Below are 23,948 nucleotides of genomic sequence, written 5' to 3'. Positions count from 1 at the left end.
GAAGGATTTGTTTGCTTAAAAAAAATATATCTCCATAGAATTGCCACTAACATCCATAACATATGACAGGAAAGTTACTAAATGTCAAGAAAGTTATCTGAGATTTGGGAGTAAGGTAAAAATGTGGAACATGTCATTTCAATATCATATGGAGGCATAAGCCCACTCAAGGACTGCCTACGGAAAGTGTAGCTAGTTCATCTCACTATTTATTAACGATCTTACAGAAGTTTACCTGTTAACTTGTATAATATGTTTTTGTTCAGGAGAGATGTAAATAAGTTCTGCCTAGTGAAACAGTGAATCCCTAAGATTTATAACGTGTTGGACATAAACAAGCTTTTTAAAACAATCAAACTCAGATATCTGATTCTAACATTTCTTTCTTCAATTATGAATACCCTAGCTTCTTAAATAAACTTTAAACGGGACATAGCCTCTTACTGTTTCCATGTTAACTGAATTAAACAGAATCATATTTTATATTTTCGGAGAGTCATAAATTTATCTTTTTTGAAAATTATACTTTAACAAAACAAAACAACCTTTAAAAAACTTTATGCTGGGCTTCCCTGGTGGCACAGTGGTTGAGAATCTGCCTGCCAGTGCAGGTGACACGGGTTCGAGCCCTGGTCTGCGAGGATCCCACATGCCGTGGAGGGGCTGGGCCCATGTGCCACAACTACTGAGCCTGCGTGTCTGGAGCCTGTGCTCCGCAACAAGAGAGGCCGCGATAGTGAGAGGCCCGTGCACCGCGATGAAGAGTGGCCCCCGCTTGACGCAACTAGAGAAAGCCCTCGCACAGAAACGAAGACCCAACACAGCCAAAAATAAATAAATAAATAAATAAATAAATAAATAAATAAAAGTGAAATTCTAAAAAAAAAAAACTTTATGCTGCTTTTTATCATATAATTCCACTTAAGCCAAGAAATTTTTAGGAAAAAGTCCATCTGGGAATTCTTCACATTTTGTGATGATAAATTAAAAAGAACAGCTTTGCCACCTTAAAATTTCATGAGATGAAAAAAATTACACATGTGTATGCAACAACATCCATGATCTCCTATCTGGACATAAAAAATACAACAAATACAAATGGAAGAAGAAAGTGCAGGGGGAAAATCAGATACTAAAAATATGTGTCTCTATCAACCTCAGTTGAAAATGAATATCTCTTATTTGTGTCATACTTGGGAACAATGAATGCAGGACTGATCTAGCGCCAAACCATTTAAAAATTTAAATAGGGACTATGAAAGTGTTTAATAGTAAAATTACAATATTAGTTTTAAAATAAAATTTCAGATTTATTTATGCTTGCCAGAAGTTCATTCTATGAGAGTGATATTAATGTTAGCCTTGGCATAAATTTGTCACATGATTGTTACCCTAAGCCATTCAGCATTTGGACAAAATGCTTTATTTTTTAAATGGCAAATAGTATTTTAGTATATGGATGGGTCATTTTAATTTACCCAAATGCAGACGGTGCCTGCTTTTTATTACTATAAACATTCTTATACATGTCGCTTTGTGCACTTGTTCAATTATTTCTTTGTAATAAAGTCTTAAACTTGGACTTGTTGGGGACAGAAGATATGCCCATTTTAAGTGCTGATATTATAGACACTATCATGTCCTTTCATCTTTGCCAATCTGATGGAGGAAAAAGGAAACATTGCCCTTTTTAAACCACTGACATGGACTGTCTTTTCATGTGTCTGTATATCTTTTATGAATTAGCTCTTATGTTTTTTCCACATGATGTATGAAACCTGTTTCTACATGCAGATAGTAATCTTTTAAGTTTGGAGTTAAGAACATGGCTCTAATTTTTTATATTTAGTATCTCTCTCTCTCCAACCCCTCTCTACCCACCCTTCCAAGGAATACAGGAATAAACATCGTACTGCATAAAATTTGTTCCATATTTAGGATTATTTCCATAGGATAGAGTCTCAGAGGTAGTGTTATACTTGGTCCCAGGTAGAGCACTATTAAGGTTCTTGATCTCTAGGGCCAAATTATTAAAGGACTATTGCTGATGGATGATTATATCATTTTACCAAGTTCTTACCATCTAGATATTTTTCACTATTTAAAAAGGTTTGGAGGGCAGACAGCAGAAGCAAGAATAACTACAATCCTGCAGCCTGTGGAACAAAAAACACATTCACAGAAAGACGGACAAGATGAAAAAGCAGAGGGCTCTGTACCAGATGAAGGAACAAGATAAAACCCCAGAAAAACAACGGAATGAAGTGGAGATAGGCAACCTTCCAGAAAAAGAATTCAGAATAATGATAGTGAAGATGATCCAGGACCTCAGAAAAAGAATGGCGGCAAAGATCGAGAAGATGCAAGACATCTTTAACAAAGATCTAGAAGAATTAAAGGAGAAACAAACTGAGATGAACAACACAATAACTGAAATGAAAAATACACTAGAAGGAATCAATAGCAGAATAACTGAGGCAGAAGAACGTATAAGTGACCTGGAAGACAGAACGGTGGAATTCACTGTTGCGGAACAAAATAAAGAAAAAAGAATGAAAAGAAATGAAGACAGCCTAAGAGACCTCTGGGACAACGTTAAACGCAACGTTTGCATTATACGGGTCCCAGAAGGAGGAGACAGAGAGGAAGGACCCGAGAAAAAGGTTGAAGAGATTATAGTCGAAAACTTCCCTAACATGGGAAAGGAAATAGCCACCCAAGTCCAGGAAGTGCAGAGAGTCCCAAACAGGATAAACCCAGGAGAAACACACCGAGACACATAGCAATCAAATTGGCAAAAATTAAAGACAAAGAAAAATTATTGAAACCATCAAGGGAAAAAAGACAAATAACATACAAGAGAACTCCCATAAGGTTAACAGCTGATTTCTCAGCAGAAACTCTACAAGCCACAAGGGAGTGGCATGATATACATAAAGTGATGAAAGAGAAGAACCTACAACCAAGATTACTCTACCCGGCAAGGATCTCATTCAGATTCGATGGAGAAATCAAAAGCTTTACAGACAAGCAAAAGCTAAAAGAAATCAGTCCCACCAAACCAGCTCTACAACAAATGCTAAAGGAACTTCTCTAACTGGGAAACACAAGAGAAGAAAAGGACCTACAAAAACAAACCCAAAACAATTTAGAAAATGGTCATAGGAACATACATATCGATAATTACCTTAAACGTGAATGGATTAAATGCTCCAACCAAAAGACACAGGCTTGCTGAATGGATACAAAAACAAGACCCATATATATGCTGTCTACAAGAGACCCACTTCAGACCTAGGGACACATTCAGACTGAAAGTGAGGGGATGGAAAAAGATATTCCATGCAAGTAGAAATCAAAAGAAAGCTGGAGTAGCAATACTCATATCAGATAAAAGAGATTTTAAAATAAAAAATGTTACAAGAGACAAGGAAGGACACTACATAATGATCAAGGGATCAATCCAAGAAGAAGATATAGCAATTATAAATATATATGCACCCAACGTAGGAGTACCTCAATACATAAGGCAACTGGTAACAGCTATAAAAGAGGAAATTGACAGTAACACAATAATAGTGGGGGACTTTAACACCACACTTAACACCAGTGGACAGATCATCCAAACAGAAAGTTAATAAGGAAACACAAGCTTTAAATGACACAATAGACCAGATAGATTTAACTGATATTTATAGGACATTCCATCCAAAAACAGCAGATTACACTTTCTTCTCAAGTGCGCATGGAACATTCTCCAGGATAGATCACATCTTGGGTCACAAATCAAGCCTCAGTAAATTTAAGAAAATGGAAATCATATCAAGTATCTTCTTTGACCACAATGCTATGAGATTAGAAATCAATTACAGGGATAAAAACGTAAAAAACACAAACACATGGAGGATAAACAAAACATTACTAAATAACCAAGAGATTACTGAAGAAATCAAAGAGGAAATCAAAAAATACCTAGAGACAAATGATAATGAAAACACGATGACCCAAAACCTATGGAATGCAGTAAAAGCAGTTCTAAGAAGGAAGATTATAGCTATACAAGCCTACCTCAAGAAGCAAGAAAAATTTCAAACAAACAATCTAACCTCACACCTAAAGGAACTTGAGAAAGAAGAACAAACAAAACCCAAAGTTAGCAGAAGGAAAGAAATCATAAAGATCAGAGCAGAAATAAATGAAATAGAAACAAAGAAAACAATAGCAAAGATGATTGAAACTAAAAGTTGGTTGTTTGAGAAGATAAACAAAATTGATAAACCATTAGCCAGACTCATCAAGAAAAAGTGGGAGAGGACTCAAATCAATAAAATTAGAAACGAAAAAGGAGAAGCGACAACAGACACCGCAGAAATACAAAGCATCCCAAGAGACTACTACAAGCAACTCTATGCCAATAAAATGGACAACCTAGAAAAAATGGACAAATTCGTAGAAAGGTATAACCTTCCACGACTGAACCAGGAAGAAATAGAAAATATGAACAGACCAATCACAAGTAATGAAATTGAAACTGTGATCAAAAATCTTCCAACAAACAAAAGTCCAGGACCAGATGGCTTCACAGGTGAATTCTATCAAACATTTAGAGAAGAGCTAACACCCATCCTTCTCAAACTCTTCCAAAAAATTGTGGAGGAAGGAACACTCCCAAACTCATTCTACGAGGCCACCATCACCCTGATACCAAAACCAGACAAAGATACTACAAAAATAGAAAATTACACACCAATATTACTGATGAATACAGACGAAAAATCCTCAACAAAATACTAGCAAAGAGAATCCAATAACACATTAAAAGTATCACATACCATGATCAAGTGGGATTTAACCCAGGGATGCAAGAATTCTTCAATATATGCAAATCAATCAATGTGATATAGTATATTAACAAACTGAAGAATAAAAACCATATGATCAGCTCAATAGATGTAAAAAAAGCTTTTGACAAAATTCAACACCCATTTTTGATAAAAACTATCCAGAAAGTGGGCATAGAGGGAACCTACCTCAACATAATAAAAGCCATATACAACAAATCCATAGCAAACATCATTCTCAATGGTGAAAAACTGAAAGCATTTCTTCTAAGATCAGGAACAAGGCAAGGATGTCCACTCTCGCCACTATTATTCAACATAGTTTTGGAAGTCTTAGCCACAGCAATCAGAGAAGAAAAAGAAATAAAAGGAATACATATTGGAAAAGAAAAAGTAAAACTGTCACTGTTTGCAGATGACATGATAGTATACATAGAGAATCCTAAAGATGCCACCAGAAAAGTACTAGAGCTAATCAATGAATTTAGGTAAAGTTGCAGGATACAAAATTAACGCACAGAAATCTCTTGCATTCCTATACAGGAATGATGAAAAATTTGAAAGAGAAATTAAGGAAACACTCCCATGTTCCACTGCAACAAATAGGATAAAATACCTAGGAAGAAACCTACCTAGGGAGACAAAGGACCTGTATGCAGAAAACTATAAACACTGATGAAAGAAATTAAAGATGATACCAACAGATGGAGAGATATACCATGTTCTTGGATTGGAAGAATCAATATTGTGAAAATGACTATACTACCCAAAGCAATCTACAGATTCAATGCAATCCCTATCAAATTACCAATGGCATTTTTTACAGAACTAGAACAAAAAAATCTTAAAATTCGTATGGAGACACAAAAGACCCCAAATAGCCAAAGCAGTCTTGAGGGAAAAAAACGGAGCTGCAGGAATCAGACTCCCTGACTTCAGACTATACTACAAAGCTACAGTAATCAAGACAGTATGGTACTGGCACAAAAACAGAAATATAGATCAATGGGACAGGATAGAAAGCCCAGAGATAAACCCACGCACCTATGGTCAACTAATCTATGACAAAGGAGGCAAGGATATACAATGGAGAAAAGACGGTCTCTTCAATAAGTGGTGCTGGGAAAACTGGACAGCTACATGTTAAAGAATGAAATTAGAACACTCCCTAACACCATACACAAAAATAAACTCAAAATGGATTAGAGACCTGAATGTAAGACCGGACACTATAAAACTCTTAGAGGAAAACATAGGAAGAACACTCTTTGACAAAAATCACAGCAAGATCTTTTTTGATCCACCTCCTAGAGTAATGGAAATAAAAACAAAAATAAACAAATGGGACCTAATGAAACTTCAAAGCTTTTGCAAAGCAAAGGAAACTACAAACAAGATGAAAAGACAACCCTCAGAATGGGAAAAAAAATATGTAAACGAATCAACAGACAAAGGATTAATCTCCAAAATATATAAACAGCTCATGCAGCTCAATATTAAAAAAACAAACAACCCAATCAAAAACATGGGCAGGGCTTCCCTGGTGGCGCAGTGGTTAAGAATCCGCCTGCCAATGCAGGGGACACAGCTTCAAGCCCTGGTCCGGGAAGATCCCACATGCCGTGGAGCAACTAAGCCCGTGCACCACAGCTACTGAGCCTGCGCTTTGGAGCCTGCGAGCCACAACTACTGAAGCCTGCGTGCCTAGAGCCCGTGCTCCACAACAAGAGAAGCCACCTCAATGAGAAGCCCGCGAACCAAAGAGTAGCCCCTGCTCGCCGCAACTAGAGAAAGCCCACGCAGCAACGAAGACCCAACACAGCCAAAAATAAATAAATTAAAATAAATTAAAAACAACAACAACAAAAAAAAACATGGGCAGAAGACTTAAATAGACATTTCTCCAAAGAGGACATACAGATGGCCAAGAAGCACATGAAAACCTGCTCAACATCACTAATCATTAGAGAAAGGCAAATCAAAACTACAATGAGGTACCACCTTACACCAGTTAGAATGGGCATCATCAGAAAATCTACAAACAACAATGCTGTAGAGGGTGTGGAAAAAATGGAACCCTCTTGCACTGTTGGTGGGAACATAAATTGATACAGCCACTATGGAGAACAGTATGGAGGTTCCTTAAAAAACTAAAAATAGAGTTATCATATGACCCAGCAATCCTACTACTGGGCATATACCCAGAGAAAACCATAATTCAAAAAGACACATGCACGCCAATGTTCACTGCAGCACTATTTACAATAGCCAGGTCATGGAAGCAACCTAAATGCCCATCGACAGACGAATGGATAAAGAAGATGTGGTACATATATACAATGGAATATTACTCAGCCATAAAAAGGAACGAAATTGGGTCATTTGTAGAGACGTGGATAAATCTAGAGACTGTCATACAGAGTGAAGTAAGTCAGAAAGAGAAAAACAAATATTGCATATTAACGCATACATGTGGAACCCAGAAAAATGGTACAGATGAAACCAGTTTGCAGAAATTGAGACACAGATGTAGAGAACAAACGTATGGACACCAAAGGGGGAAAGCGGCGGGGGGTTGGGGGTGGTGGTGTGATGAATTGGGCGATTGGGATTGACATGTATACACTGATGTGTATAAAATGGATAAAAAAAAAAAAGAAAGTTTGGATAAATTTATAAGCAATTAACAGTATGTCATTGCTGTTTTAAATACCAGGTCTTTGATTCAATCATCTGTTTAGGCGATTTAAATGCTGACAATGCTCTAATTAGAACTGGCTGACTTCTAAGAAGATTTTTTAATACTTTAGTTTCTATCATAGTTTTTACATCTTGCAGTTGCTATTAGATTCAAGGCTGTTTTAACAAAGAAAGGTAGCAAATGGAGCCTCCACGGAACACTCATTACATGCCTAGCACTATTCATGGCACACTGCAAATCCAAACAACACCACAATCAGTTAGAGATTATATCCTTTTTGCAATGAGGGGGAAAAAAAGCTGAGAGATGTTGAGTAACTTGTTGAAGGTCACACAGCCCTGGTGGAGACTAGCTTCTTTTCATTTTAACTTTCCATTGTGAAGAATTCCAAGCATACATGAAAGCAGAAAAAATACTACAATGAATGACCACATTTTCAACGACTGCTAACATTTTACTATTGCTTCATTTCCCTGAATATTTTTGCTGAACCACTTCAAATTAAATTACAGACATCATGACATTTCACCCTTAAATACTGCATCATGTACGTTTAAAAATTCTCCTACATATCCCTTTTGATTATCGCACCTAACAAATATAATAAGTCCCTCATATTATCTAATATCTGGTACTGATTCAAATTCCCCAATTGTTCCCCAAATATCTCCTATAGCTTTTTTTCCCCCCCTCAAACCAGAATCCAAACAAGAATCATTAATTGCATTTGTTTTTTTATGTCTCTAAATCTCTTTTAACCTAACCAATCCACCCCCACTGTTTTCCATGACACTGACTTTTTGAAGAGACCAAGAGGGGAGTCTTGTAGAAGGTCTTCACATTCTGGATCTGTCTGATGGCACTTCCTGGTGTTGTCTGACTTATTTTTCTAGTCAACGTGATTCCTATTAACCCACTGTTAGATCTTAAGATTCGGGTTAAACGTTTTTGGCAAGACTGTTTCACAGGAGATGCTGCTTATTTCACATTCACCATATCAGGTGGCACACATCCAGCCATCCCACCATTAGGAATGCTGGTTGGCTCACTGACAGCTGGATCCCTGGAGGGGCTATACACAATGAACTGTATGGGAACGTCTGTTCCTTTGTGATTAACAAGCAATCTGTGGGTGAGCTTTGGTATCATGTAAATATGGCAAATGAAAATTTAAAAAAATAAGCATATTAATGGTTTTAGTTCTAATTGATGATCCTTGTCAGAATCATTATTTTAATATCACTAGCATTATCAACTTTATCATTCCTTCTACTTTATTAGCTAGCATTATTTTGAAGAATACATTCTCCTGAAGAATATATAGTTAGTATGTAGCATGTCTTAAGAAGAGCTTTACCTCCTCAACTGGATGAATTATAGTATCCCTTTAAAAGGAAGGGAAAGTACTGAATTTTTTTCCTTATAATTTTCAATTTTCTAAGAATTTGGTCACTTCCACAGATGGCAAGTGAGTTGTTTTGTGGTTGGTGATGCGTTTTGTTTTCGTTTTGATTTCTTTTTCTTGATTATCCTTTTAGACTCATGGATTTTTATGTTCAGTAATACAAATTTTATTTTAATAGCTCCCTGAAAATAAGATTCAAATAGTGGTTTGTCTCAATTCCAGTCACACTGTTCTTTTATTACATCATCATCTCATAAAGTGTCTCATGGTTGAAAAATTCCACAGAAGATGGGAGAATCATCTTTTATTTAGCCAAAGTTTGAATATTAATTTTAAGGCTTGTGAAGCGGAAAAAAGGATAAAGATGTAAGAAGCGGTTCTGTGTTTTTAAATCCTAGTTCTAAATAGTCCAAACATCAGTGATTATTCAAAAACTGGGAAATTAAAACACAGATCATGAAGTAATTAGTCATAACCTCAAACAAACACACAACTAGAATTAAGAGTCTTTGGGCAACAGATTATGACAGTTAAGAACTGTTCTTACATTAGAGTTCTTAAAGTTAAGATAATATATTTGGAAAGCCTCAGGTTTAGTGATCATCTTATGACATCTTAATCTTTAATTGTTTATCCTTTATGAATAAATCAAATTTCAAAATACATCTAAAGAAAAGATTTTATAAATTAAAGTCTGATTACTATCAGAACTCAGGAACTCAGACTAATTTGTATATTTGCAGGGGACCAATAATAAGAAAAAGTGGGAGAAGATATAAATTACTAAAAATTTTGATTAAAAAGAGAATGCAACTGATATTTAAAAATATGCCAAATATGTTATTAATCTTGTTGTTTATTATATACTATTAATTAATAAAATTATTATATTAAAATATTCATTTATTTAGTCAACTGTTTTCCTTGAAAATCCCTTTAACTCTATTTTACCATATAAATATTAACTTTAGGTCAACCTATATTGATTAGCATAATTTGTGATTGAGTAGAATCTAAATTAGTGAGTTTTAATTGCCTTTTAGTTTTCTTTTTTTAATTAATTAATTTATTTATTTATTTTTGGCTGTGTTGGGTCTTCATTTCTGTGCGAGGGCTTTCTCTAGTTGCGGTGAGCGGGGGCCACTCTTCATCGCGGTGCGCGGGCCTCTCACTATCGCGGCCTCTCTTGTTGCAGAGCATAGGCTCCAGATGCGCAGGCTCAGTAATTGTGGCTCACGGGCCCAGCTGCTCCGCGGCATGTGGGATCTTCCCAGACCAGGGCTTGAACCCGTGTCCCCTGCATTGGCAGGCGGATTCTCAACCACTGCACCACCAGGGAAGCCCCCATGCCTTTTAGTTTTTAAGGACATATAATTTAGAGTGTATATCACAGTATTTTAGAAGCCTAAAACTTAGCTCTTATGGGAACTAAAAATTCATTGTCAAGTCAGATTTTAAGTCTGTGTATGTTTTGCAATTTCCAAAATTAAAAATTCAACTTCATATGCTTTCAAATGCTTGTTCAACATGTATTATGAATGAGCTCTTCTTAGAAAAAATTGAAGTGTGTTTCCTTTACAAAGTTACATTAATCACAGTTCCTCAAACCTCAGAGTGCTGACCATCCTTTTTCTTTCCCCCAGCTTTTGAAAGGTATAATTGACATAGCATTGTGTAAGTTTAAGGTGTACAATGTGTTGATTCAATACACTTATATCTGGCAAAATGATCACACTGTAGCCTTAGCTCACACCTCCAACATGTCATATAATTTCCATTTCTTTTTTGTGGTGAGAACATTTAAGATCTACGACCATCTTAATCTACATTTAACTTAAAAATGAGAATTTAGAATAGGTACATTTCAAACCACTATGTTAGTGCTCTACCTACACATGCAAATCAGTGTCAAATTCTGTGATGATCTGCATGCTTCAACCTCAAGTTCAACAACAGAGCAACACAAATCATTTTTAGATCACTGATGCATAAGGAGTTTTGGCTAGTGTAGAGTTTTTTAAATAACCTTAGAAGCAGAATTTTATTATAATTAAAATTTAATTATAATAAATAATTATTTATAATAAAATATATTTTATGAAAAGTGTATATTTTTCTGATTTCATTTTCCAACTAAAAATGTTATTTCAAATAAAACTTTGTGCATTGAATACCATTACAATCCAGCAGCAACAAGCATTGTATCATTCTTTTAGTCTGCGTCTTTTAAAAAGTACTTAATACTCAAACTTCACTTGCCTCAAAGATTTCCCAGAACATCATATAAGGCCATTTTATTAGTCTTTCCCAAATAATGTAAAAAAAAATCCAGGGCTCATTTTTTCTTATGACAAATTAAACAAAATATTTCTCCAGTTAAAAATCTTAAAAGGAGGGACTTCCCTGGTGGTGCAGCGGCTAAGAATCCGCCTGCCAATGCAGGGGACACGGGTTCGAGCCCTGGTCTGGGAAGATCCCACATGCCACGGAGTAACTAAGCCCGTGCGCCACAACTGTTGAGCCTACACTCTAGAGCCCGCGAGCTACAATTACTGAGCCCGCATGCCACAACTATAGAAGCCCGCGTGCCTAGAGCCTGTGCTCCGCAACAAGAGAAGCCACCGCAATGAGAAGCCCGCGCACCGCAACAAAGGGTAGCCGCCGCTCGCCGCAACTAGAGAAAGCCCGCGTGCAGCAATGAAGACCCAACACAGCCAAAAATAAATTAAAAAAAAAAAAATCTTAAAAGGAAAGTTTCTTCTACAATTCATAGCTTAACTAAGATCAAATTTTTTTCCTGTACAAAAAATATGGCAAACTATTTCTATGTCTGTAGTAAAAACTCCTGCAAAAGTTGTAAAGGGTCTCTGAAAGAGAGGGGTTAGACACTCAAAAGAGAGCAAAATCTGATTACCTTAGACAGTATGCAATATCTAGAACCTTAAAAAATGTTATCAAAGCCAGAATCAAGGAAATCACACAAAATTTGTTCACTGAGATATCCTAATCTTTAAAAATTCCAAAGAAGGGTCAGCATATGAGACAATGTCCACTGATAAAAGGGAAAAAAAGCACATTCTATCAATGGCTACAATTCAGAGACGGTCTCTGAGGAGACCAGTCACTGCCAAGACTGCCTCTGCTTGACCTGTTGTTCTAGGGGCTTGGGAGGCTCCACCTCTAACAAAACTGCAATCATAGGGGCAGGTGTACAAGAAACAGAAACAGGAAATATCAGAGTTTCCTTCCTCCCTTTCTTTCTTTCTTTCTTTCAGCCCCAGGAAAGCAAAATCAATCTAAAATAGGAAACTTCCCGGATGTTCCACAAAACACTACCTTATTTGGCAGTTGAGGGCTGAATGCAGAGCCCATATTTATATTTTTAATACTAGTTTGAGCTGGAATTAAAAATATCAGGTAAAATAAACTAAAAACTGAATTACAACCCAATGTCAGGATTTTGCACAACAATATGAAACATTAAATAAGGAGATGTAATTTGTTTTTTAGGAAGTCAGATGGGACAGAAAGCAAAGGGACTATCTATTAAAGATTCTTTTTCTTTGTATCGTTGGGTACAGTTTCTTGATTTCCATGGAAAACGTCAAGCTATAATTACCAACTTTTCGGAGCTCAAAGGAAGATTCAAACTGGTGCCCAGATGCCAGGAGGAGGACCGCAAAATTAATTCCTGACTGTAGTGTTGGCTCAGATTCAAATGCCTTTTTGAACCTATAAAAAAACACACACACACACAAATGTACAAGTTTACTTTTTCAGTCATGAAACTTTGAGTTTGCAATAGCTTCTGTTTGCATAACTCCAAGGCCTGAGCAAGTAAAAATATTCCACTGGCCTTCACCCCAGAATCTAGTGTGCTATTAGGATTTAATGCTTAAGTGACTGTATACCCTCACCCTCAGCAACATGGCATTCCCCCCACTTAACTCAGCCTCATCATAGCATCTCCAGTCTTTAAAAAAATCCTCTCTTCAAAGTCTTCCAGAGAGCATGTGTGTGTGCGCAAACATGTGTAAACAGTGAAAATTTAAAGATAAGAACCCTGTACATATTTTTATTTTATTTATTTATTTATTTATTTTTTGACAGATTACATTACAATGCTTTATTTTTTGCTAATCATATAGAAACACATGATTATGTGAAAACATTTGCTTGGGCCTCTCGCAGGGCTGGCTGCTGCAAGTGAGGAGCCCAAAGCTTTAAGCCTCATTAGTTTCACAGTCATCCTGCTTCTGCTTACTGATTTTCAGAGTTACTTGCAAATGGGTAGAGTAAACCTACCTCCTGTTGGGTGTGCATATGTTTTAGGGGATTTGGGGACTTAACTTATAGGAGAGAAAACCTAGAGAAGAGAAGCTGATGCATTTGTCTTTCTAGGGGTACTGGGTTAGACTGAACAGTTGCCACACCTCTTTGGGCCTGGATATCAAAATGGAAAATTATAAAAAGTGAATAATCACGGCCAAGAAAAGCCTATCTTCTTCATGTGTGTGTATGTCTTATAAAGAAGACAAACCAGAGGAAAGCCTAGGTCCTACCTACCATTCCAGCAATTCAGAAGCATCTTGTGAAATGCCAGTCTCCCTCCCAATTCTAGGAATGACTCTTAATCTTGCTTTTCTCCTTTTTTGTTCCCTAATAACTGATATCCCAGACTATAGCTCTGCCTGTACATATTTTTAAAGTGGTTTTTAAAAGCTTTAAAAATACACAAAGCAAAAATATATATATATATACACAAAACAATGAGGAAGATCATTTAGGTAACATACTGAAACAATCACTTCCATAAGAGTGATATAGAAATGCAATAAAGAATGTCAATTACAGTAAGAAATTAAGGAAAACAGAGATTGTGCCTGTGCATACTAATTTTGGCTCAAAGAGAATGAGAACACTTTTCTGAATATGCATGAAACTGAGTATCAACCTTTAAAAACGTTTCAACATTTGAAAAGACTTCAGTGTTTGTACATCCACTGTATTTTCAAGGTAACACTTCCTAGGTTCCATTCAAGGGTCTCCTCACATATGTCATTTAACAGGCAACAATATTCAATATTATTTCATTTAAGAGCATGAAGAAGAACAAAATTAAAATAAATGCCCTAGTGACTAATAGAAACTGAGCCAAACATGAAAAATGAAATAGCTATTTAAAAAAATCAGATCAAGGGGGGCTTCCCTGGTGGCGCAGTGGTTGAGAATCTGCCTGCCAATGCAGGGGACATGGGTTCGAGCCCTGGTCTGGGAAGATCCCACATGCCGCGGAGCAACTGGGCCCGTGAGCCACAACTACTGAGCCTGCGCGTCTGGAGCCTGTGCTCCGCAACAAGAGAGGCCACGATAGTGAGAGGCCCGCGCACCGCGATGAAGAGTGGCCCACACTTGCCTCAAGTAGAGAAAGCCCTCGCACAGAAACGAAGACCCAACACAGCCAAAAATAAAATAAATAAATAAATTTTTAAAAAAAATCTACCATTGCCTTCTATAAAAAAAAAAAATCAGATCAAGGAAAATATAAAGACTAAATACCTAATGAATAACCATTTAATGATACAAAAAAAAAAGGATACCTAGGGAAAAACACATTAAAATTCCAAGATAAAGGCATTTTTATTAAAATCATTAACTGTGAAACTGAAAGATGGGAATTGCCAAAATGGCAGCCGGCACAATAATGTACATTAGAGTATATTCTTGTCTTTTATATACACTTGAAGTTTTCCATAATTTAAAATGGTAAGGTAAACTTCAAAAGAAAAGTACATCTTTTCTGAATATTGAAAATCATGTGCCCTTTTTAAGGGTCTTACTTTTTAAGCAAAAAAAGTGTCTCTGAAAGGAAACAAAAATCAAATAAGTATTAATCTTAACTAGTTGGCTCGAATAGTTATGTATGTGAAATAAGAAAAAAATATTTCCAACTGCATCACTGCTGCTGATTAAAAAGCATTTTTATCTCTCCAGAAGTACAGGTGTTTCCCAAATCTAAAATGGAAAAAGCATGTACCCAGACTGCTGATATCCAAAGCAGGTCATATCAAGGAAAGACATGATTTATAAGTCTTAGACTCATATAAGACCCAAAGGTCTTTGTGTTTGTTCAGAGGCAAGTAGAAGGTCCCAGTAAAAAAAGATATAGGAGAAGAAAGGAGTTAATACCTTTCTTTCTACCAATATTTTATACTTTCTACAAATTCATATCAAGATGCATAATATTTTTCAACAAATAAATTATTTCATTTCTCCTGAAAGAAAAGAACATGGAATACTTCTCTTCAACATATTCAAAGGAAGATGCAGAAAGCAAGATAACACCAAATCAACCAATAAATATTGACTAAGTACTTCCTATGTGCCAAACTAACCAAAATGAAAAATTGGGCTTATCTCTGTTTTTCTGTTACCATAAACAATACATTTAAAAATATTTTAACCAAAATATAGATGCAATAAATTAATAATTTATATTTTTTATGGCTCACAGCACTCCATAATAATAAGCTGGGTATTGAGGAGAAAGTCTTAAGGAAGTGGGAATTCTCACACACTGTAAAAGTACATTAGTATAGTATTTCTTGGCAGAAATTTGCCAATATCTATCAAAAATTGTAAAATATTAAAAAAAGCAATGCATACCTATTGACACAAGATTTCCATACCTATGGGTTTATACTAAGAAAAAACATTAAATATGTAATCAGAAATTTGGTTACAAGAATAATTGTTACAAGATGAAAAAGTACTTCCTAAGTTTCCCACAATATTATAAAATGGAATATGGAATAAAATGTATTCCAAATGTTGGAAAGCTATGTAACTGCTTAAATTAGAAGAATAGTCAATGTCAGGGGAAAACCTGAGTTTCCAAGTAAGATGTAATAGCCTACCTGGGAGCCATCACTCCTGCTACAACAACTAGGTGGGAAAAAGGATACACATCAAAAACATATTTTTATAGATGCTGGAGATCTATGGAAGCAACAGCAACAACAAAATCACTGAAATAAAATTCCAAACAGGGAAGTGTCCTACCAAGGAGAGCTGAATTGCTTTTGTCACTATAGGGGCATTTGCTGATTCCAACCATAATATTAAGCGTAGGCTCAGAATAGGCAGAGAAACTCTACCAGGGAAAAGAGAAGCAAGTGGATTTCCCGATAGTTGCATGGGCTGGCATGACAGGGTGAAACTTGGAGGAACCGCAAATGTGCAGCCTGTTTTCTCCACAGGACATTTGTTGAATGCTGGCTATATGGGCAGTTGGGGATGAGGTATGGCTGGAATGGCAGTGAAATATGAAGTCCAGCAGTACTTAGGAGTGAAGTGTTACTTGAGGGAGGAGCCTGCAACAAATAGATGGCAATCTCCTCCAAAGTCTGGAGCTGTATAATATAAGAGAGTAAAGAGTCAAACTCAAAACTCCAAAGGGCAGTTATAAAATCTTCCACAGTATTTAAGGGATAAGATAGAGACCTGCTTGGCTCTCAGTCAAAAGATGAGGGTGGTCACATCCAGGAAGCAGGAACAAAACAGAGATAGACAGGGTCAAATAAAACTGAAACCCAGGATGGTGGAGTAGAAGGATGTGCTCTCACTCCCTCTTGTGAGAACACCAGAATCACAACTAGCTGCTGAACAATCATCGACAGGAAGACACTGGAACTCACCAAAAAAGATACCCCACATCCAAAGACAAAGGAGAAGCCACAATGAGAAGGCAGGAGGGGCGCAATCACAATAAAATCAAATCCCATAACTGGTGGGTGGGTGACTCACAGACTGGCAAACACTTATACCGCAGAAGTTCACCCACTGGAGTGAAGGTTCTGAGCCCCACATCAGGCACCCCAACCTGGGGCTCCGGCAATGGGAGGAGAAATTCCTAGAGAATCAGACTTTTAAGGTTAGTGGGATTTGACTGCAGGACTTCGACAGGACTGGGGGAAACAGAGACTCCACTCTTGGAGGGCACACACAAAGTAGTGTGTGCATCGGGACCCAGGGGAAGGAGCAGTGACCCCAGGGAAGACTGAACCAGACATACCTGCTAGTGTTGGAGGGTCTCCTGCAGAGGTGGGGGGTGGCTGTGGCTCACCGTGGAGACAAGAACACTGGCAGCAGAAGTTCTGGGAAGTACTCCTTGGCGTGAGCACCCCTGGAGTGTGCCATTAGCCCCATCAAAGAGCCCAGGTAGGCTCCAGTGTTGGGTCGCCTCAGGCCAAACAACCAACAGGGAGGGAACCCAGCCCCACCCATCAGCAGTCAAGCGGATTAAAGTTTTACTGAGCTCTGCCCACCAGAGCAACAGCCAGCTCTACCCACCACCAGTCCCTCCCATCAGGAAACTTCCACAAGCCTCTTAGATAGCCTCATCCACCAGAGGGCAGACAGCAGAAGCAAGAAGAACTACAATCCTGCAGCCTGTGGAACAAAAAACACATTCACAGAAAGACAGACAAGATGAAAAGGCAGAGGGCTATGTACCAGATGAAGGAACAAGATAAAACTCCAGAAAAACAACGGAATGAAGTGGAGATAGGCAACCTTCCAGAAAAAGAATTCAGAATGATGATAGTGAAGATGATCCAGGACCTCGGAAAAAGAATGGAGGCAAAGATGGAGAAGATGCAAGAAATTTTTAACAAAGACCTAGAAGAATTAAAGAACAAACAAACAGAGATGAACAATACAATAACTGAAATGAAAAATACACTAGAAGAAATCAATAGCAGAATAACTGAGGCAGAAGAACGGATAAGTGACATGGAAGACAGAACGGTGGAATTCACTGTTGTGGAACAAAATAAAGAAAAAGGAATGAAAAGAAATGAAGATGGCCTAAGAGACCTCTGGGAACACATTAAATGCAACAACATTCGCATTATAGGGGTCTCAGAAGGAGAAGAGAGAGAGGAAGGACCCGAGAAAAAGGTTGAAGAGATTATAGTCAAAAACTTCCCTAACATGAGAAATGAAATAGCCACCCAAGTCCAGGAAGCACAGAGAGTCCCAAACAGGATAAACCCAAGGAGAAACATGCCAAGACACATAGCAATCAAATTGGCAAAAATTAAAGACAAAGAAAAATTATTGAAACCATCAAGGGAAAAATGACAAATAACATACAAGGGAACTCCCATAAGGTTAACAGCTGATTTCTCAGCAGAAACTCTACAAGCCACAAGGGAGTGGCATGATATACGTAAAGTAATGAAAGGGAAGAACCTACAACCAAGATTACTCTACCCAGCAAGGATCTCATTCAGATTCGATGGAGAAATCAAAAGCTTTACAGACAAGCAAAAGCTAAAAGAATTCAGCCCCACCAAACCAGCTCTACAACAAATGCTAAAGGAACTTCTCTAACTGGGAAACACAAGAGAAGAAAAGGACCTACAAAAACAAACCCAAAACAATTTAGAAAATGGTCATAGGAACATACATATCGATAATTACCTTAAACGTGAATGGATTAAACGCTCCAACCAAAAGACACAGGCTTGCTGAATGGATACAAAAACAAGAGCCATATATATGCTGTCTACAAGAGACCCACTTCAGACCTAGGGACACATTCAGACTGAAAGTGAGGGGATGGAAAAAGATATTCCATGCAAATAGAAATCAAAAGAAAGCTGGAGTAGCAATACTCATATCAGATAAAAGAGACTTTAAAATAAAGAATGTTGCAAGAGACAAGGAAAGACACTACATAATGATCAAGGGATCAATCCAAGAAGAAGATATAACAATTATAAATATATATGCACCCAACGTAGGAGCACCTCAATACATAAGGCAACTGCTAACAGCTAAGAAAGAGGAAATTGACAGTAACACAATAATAGTGGGGGACTTTTAACACCTCACTTACACCAATGGACAGATCATCCAAAATGAAAATAAATAAGGAAACAGAAGCTTTAAATGACACAATAGACCAGATAGATTTAATTGATATTTATAGGACATTCCATCCAAAAACAGCAGATTACACTTTCTTCTCAACTGCGCATGGAACATTCTCCAGGATAGATCACATCTTGGTTCAGAAATCAAGCCTCGGTAAATTTAAGAAAATTGAAATCATATCAAGCATCTTTTCTGACCACAACGCTATGAAATTAGAAATCAATTACAGGGAAAAAAACGTAAAAAACACAAACATATGGAGGCTAAACAATACGTTACTAAATAACCAAGAGATCACTGAAGAAATCAAAGAGGAAATCAAAAAATACCTAGAGACAAATGACAATGAAAACACGACAATCCAAAACCTATGGGATGCAGGAAAAGCAGTTCTAAGAGGGAAGTTTATAGCTATACAAGCCTACCTCAAGAAACAAGAAAAATCTCAAATAAACAATCTAACCTCACACCTAAAGGAACTAGAGAAAGAAGAACAAACAAAACCCAAAGTTAGCAGAAGGAAAGAAATCATAAAGATCAGAGCAGAAATAAATGAAATAGAAACAAAGAAAACAATAGCAACGATGAATGAAACTAAAAGCTGGTTCTTTGAGCAGATAAACAAAATTGATAAACTATTAGCCACACTCATCAAGGATAAGAGGGAGAGGACTCAAATCAATAAAATTAGAAATGAAAAAGGAGAAGTTACAACAGACACCACAGAAATACAAAGCATCCTAAGAGACTACTACAAGCAACTCTATGCCAATAAAAAGGACAATCTAGAAGAAATGGACAATTCGTGGAAAGGTATAACCTTCCAAGACTGAACCAGGAAGAAATAGAAAATATGAACAGACCAATCACTAGTAATGAAATTGAAACTGTGATCAAAAATCTTCCAACAAACAAAAGTCCAGGACCAGATGGCTTCACAGGTGAATTCTATCAAACATTTAGAGAAGAGCTAACACCAATCCTTCTCAAATTCTTCCAAAACAATGTGGAGGAAGGAACACTCCCAAACTCATTCTATGAGGCCACCATCACCCTGATACCAAAACCAGACAAAGATAATACAAAAAAAGAAAATTACAGACCAATATCACTGATGAATATAGATGCAAAAATCCCCAGCAAAATACTAGCAAACAGAACCCCACAACACATTAAAAGGATCATACACCATGATCAAGTGGGATTTATCCCAGGGATGCAAGGATTTTTCAATATACACAAATCAATCAATGTGATACATCATATTAATAAATTGAAGAATAAAAACCATACGATCAGCTCAATAGATGCAGAAAAAGCTTTTGACAAAATTCAACACCCATTTCTGATAAAAACTCTCCAGAAAGTGGGCATAGAGGGAACCTACCTCAATATAATACAGGCCATATATGAGAAACCCACAGCCAACATCATTCTCAATGGTGAAAAACTGAAAGCATTTCCTCTAAGATCAGGAAGAAGACAAGGATGTCCACTCTCACCACTGTCATGCAACATAATTTTGGAAGTCCTAGCCACGGGAATCAGAGAAGAAAAAGAAATAAAAGGAATCCAAATTGGAAAAGAAGAAGTAAAACTGTCACTGTTTGCAGATGACATGATAGTATACATAGAGAATCCTAAAGATGCCACCAGAAAACTACTAGAGCTAATCAATGAATTTGATAAAGTTGCAGGATACAAAATTAAGGCACAGAAATCTCTTGCAGTCCTATACACTAATGATGAAAAATCTGAAAGAGAAATTAAGGAAACACTCCCATGTACCATTGCAACAAAAAGGATAAAATACCTAGGAAGAAACCTACCTAAGTAGACAAAAGACCTGTATGCAGAAAACTATAAACACTGATGAAAGAAATTAAAGATGATACCAACAGATGGAGAGATATACCGTGTTCTTGGATTGGAAGAATCAATATTGTGAAAATGACCATACTACCCAAAGCGATCTACAGATTCAATGCAATCCCTATCAAATTACCAATGGCATTTTTTACGGAACTAGAACAAAAAAATCTTAAAATTTTATGGAGACACAAAAGACCCCAAATAGCCAAAGCAGTCTTGAGGGAAAAAAACAGAGCCAGAGGAATCAGACTGCCTGACTTCAGACTATACTACAAAGCTACAGTAATCAAGACAATATGGTACTGGCACAAAAACAGAAACATAGATCAATGGAACAAGATAGAAAGCCCAGAGATAAACCCACGCACCTATGGTCAACTAATCTATGACAAAGGAGGCAAGGATATACAATGGAGAAAACAGAGTGTCTTCAATAAGTGGTGCTGGGAAAACTGGACAGCTACATGTTAAAGAATGAAATTAGAACACTCCCTAACACCATACACAAAAATAAACTCAAAATGGATTAGAGACCTGAATGTAAGACCGGACACTATAAAACTCTTAGAGGAAAAAATAGGAAGTACACTCTTTGACATAAATCACAGCAAGATCTTTTTTGATCCACCTCCTAGAGTAATGGAAATAAAAACAAAAATAAACAAATGGGATCTAATGAAACTTCAAAGCTTCTGCACAGCAAGGGAAACCATAAACAAGACGAAAAGACAGCCCTTAGAATGGGAGAAAATATTTGCAAACGAATCAACGTACAAAGGATCAATCTCCAAAATATATAAACAGCTCATGCAGCTCAATATTAAAAAAACAAACAACCCAATTAAAAAATGGGCGGAAGACCTAAATAGACATTTCTCCAAAGAAGACATACAGATGGCCAAGAAGCACATGAAAAGCTGCTCAACATCACTAATTATTAGGGAAATGCAAATCAAAACTACAATGAGGTATCACCTCACACCAGTTAGAATGGGCATCATCAGAAAATCTACAAACAACAAATGCTGGAGAGGGTGTGGAGAAAAGGGAACCCTCTTGCACTGTTGGTGGGAATGTAAATTGATACAGCCTCTATGGAAAACAGTATAGAGGTTCCTTAAAAGCTAAAAATAGAATTACCATATGATCCAGCAATCTCACTACTGGGCATATACCCAGAGAAAACCATAATTGAAAAAGACACATGCACGCCAATGTTCACTGCAGCACTATTTACAATAGCCAGGTCATGGAAGCAACCTAAATGCCCATCGACAGACGAATGGATAAAGAAGATGTGGTACCTATATACAATGGAATATTACTCAGCCATAAAAAGGAACGACATTGGGTCATTTGTTGATACGTGGATGGATCTAGAGACTGTCATACAGAGTGAAGTAAATCAGAAAGAGAAAAACAAATATCGTATGTTAACACATATATGTGGAACCTAGAAAAATGGTACAGATGAACTGGTTTGCAGGGCAGAAATAGAGACACAGATGTAGAGAACAAACGTATGGACACCAAGGGGGGAAAGCGGGGGTGGGGTGGGGTGGTGGTGGGATGAGTTGGGAGATTAGGATTGACATGTATACACTGATGTGTATGAAATCGATGACTATTAAGAACCTGCTGTATAAAAAAATAAATTAAATAAAAAATTTTAAAAAATAAATAAAGTAATTTAAAAAAAGAAACAAAAACTGAAACCCAGACCAACTCAACTCAGTTGTGGTTTTTGAGGTAATCAGCTTCTCACCCTCTCTGGCTAATAGAGGAAAGTGAAAGCCTTCTATGAGAGAAAATAAAATCATCTTCAGTCTCAGTAATTCTTAAATACAAAATATATGGCATACAATAAAGAATTATGAGACATGCAAAGAGTCAGGAAAATGTGACCAATAAACAAAAGAGCAAAACAGACAAGAGTACCTGCCTCACAGATCATTCAGATGTTGGAGTTTGTAGACAAGGACTTTAAATAATTATTACAAATATGGTGAAGAAAATCAAGAAAAAAATGGACAAATGAATGAAAAGAGAAACAATTTCAACAGAGAGTTGAAATCTAAAAAAAGAGAATCAAATAATCTAGAACTAAAATATACAATGCCTGAAAATAAGAATTCATTGTATGTGTTTAATAGCAGACTAGACGCAGCAGAAGATAGATTTGGTGAAATAAAGAAAACAGGTCAATGAAAAATATCAAAACTGAAGCAGGGAGAGAAAAAGGTAGGGGAAAAAACAAAACAGAGCGTAAGAGACATGTGACATATAGTTAAATGGTCTAACATAGGTATCACTGTAGCCCCAGGAAGAGGAAAGAGAGAATACAGAACACAAGAAATATTTGAAGACATAAGGCCAAAAATATTCCAAACTGTTGAAAACATTAACCCACAGATCCAAAAAGCTCAGCAAACTTCAAACACGATAAAATAATAAGCACAGCCTAAATGTCGAAACCGAAGACACAGAGGAAAATCTTAAAATCAGCCAGAAAGAAATAGATACATTACTTTCCAAAGAGCAATACAATTGATAGTTGACTTTGCAATACAAACTATGGAAGCCAAAAGATAATGCAACAACATCTTTAGAGTGATAAAAGGAAAAAGAAAAGGTATAAGAAAGATGTGTTCATACAAACAAAAACTGGCAGAATTGGTTGCCAGCAGATCCGCATTACAGAAAATACTAAACATATTCAGGCTGAAGAGTAGTGATTCCAGTTGGAAGCACTGAACTGCAGGAACATCATCAGAAAGGGTAAATATTTGACTATATATAAAAGATATTAACTAAACTATTAAATATTTACACTGCTCTACGTTTCTTTCCTTGTTCAGGAAGTGGTAAAGTACAAATTTAAGGTAGACTGTAAAAGCCAAGGATGTGGATTGTCACCTCTAGGGAACTACTAAAAGCATAACATAAAAAGTATTACTAAAGTGTTAATAGACGATAAAATGTAATACTAAAGTAATCAAAAAAAAGGAGGGAATGGAGGATTAATGGAACAAAGAAGATATGGAATAAATAGAAAATAAATAGCAGGATGGTAAGACATAAGCACAACTACCAGTTACCACATTAAATGTAAATGACCTAAACACTCCAAATAAAAAAGATTTCTCAAATTTGATTTAAGAACAACAGCAAAAAAAAAAAAAGAAAA

The 23,948-nt window shown here is 36.7% G+C and overlaps 1 protein-coding gene and 2 long non-coding RNA genes across 11 annotated transcripts in view; 1 reads left to right on the top strand and 2 right to left on the bottom strand.

Annotated features, from left to right (window-relative positions):
- LOC309635021 overlaps nucleotides 1-23,948 on the top strand; it is a 517,380-nt gene that overhangs the window by 260,940 nt on the left and 232,492 nt on the right. The window lies entirely within an intron of this gene.
- MAP3K5 (mitogen-activated protein kinase kinase kinase 5) overlaps nucleotides 1-23,948 on the bottom strand; it is a 223,648-nt gene that overhangs the window by 93,145 nt on the left and 106,555 nt on the right. For all 9 annotated transcript variants that reach the window (XR_014248547.1, XR_014248548.1, XR_014248549.1 and 6 more), the window contains one exon: nucleotides 12,567-12,679. Coding sequence is in view for 5 of the 9 variants with exons in the window: in XM_082405615.1 (XP_082261741.1) it covers nucleotides 12,567-12,679 (113 nt within the window). In the remaining 4 variants the exon portion in view is untranslated. The remainder of the gene's footprint in view (nucleotides 1-12,566; nucleotides 12,680-23,948) is intronic.
- Nucleotides 9,038-11,331, bottom strand: LOC309635026. Its single transcript, XR_014248588.1, has 2 exons — nucleotides 10,298-11,331; nucleotides 9,038-9,983 (listed from the first exon to the last, which is right to left on the bottom strand). It is a non-coding gene; the product is annotated as an uncharacterized lncRNA (long non-coding RNA).

This window comes from Balaenoptera borealis (genome assembly GCF_965194805.1).
Source record: "Balaenoptera borealis genome assembly, chromosome: 9".
Lineage (NCBI taxonomy): Eukaryota > Metazoa > Chordata > Mammalia > Artiodactyla > Balaenopteridae > Balaenoptera > Balaenoptera borealis.
Note: the sequence above shows the minus strand (reverse complement) of the source record. Positions and strands in the feature narration are given on the sequence as shown.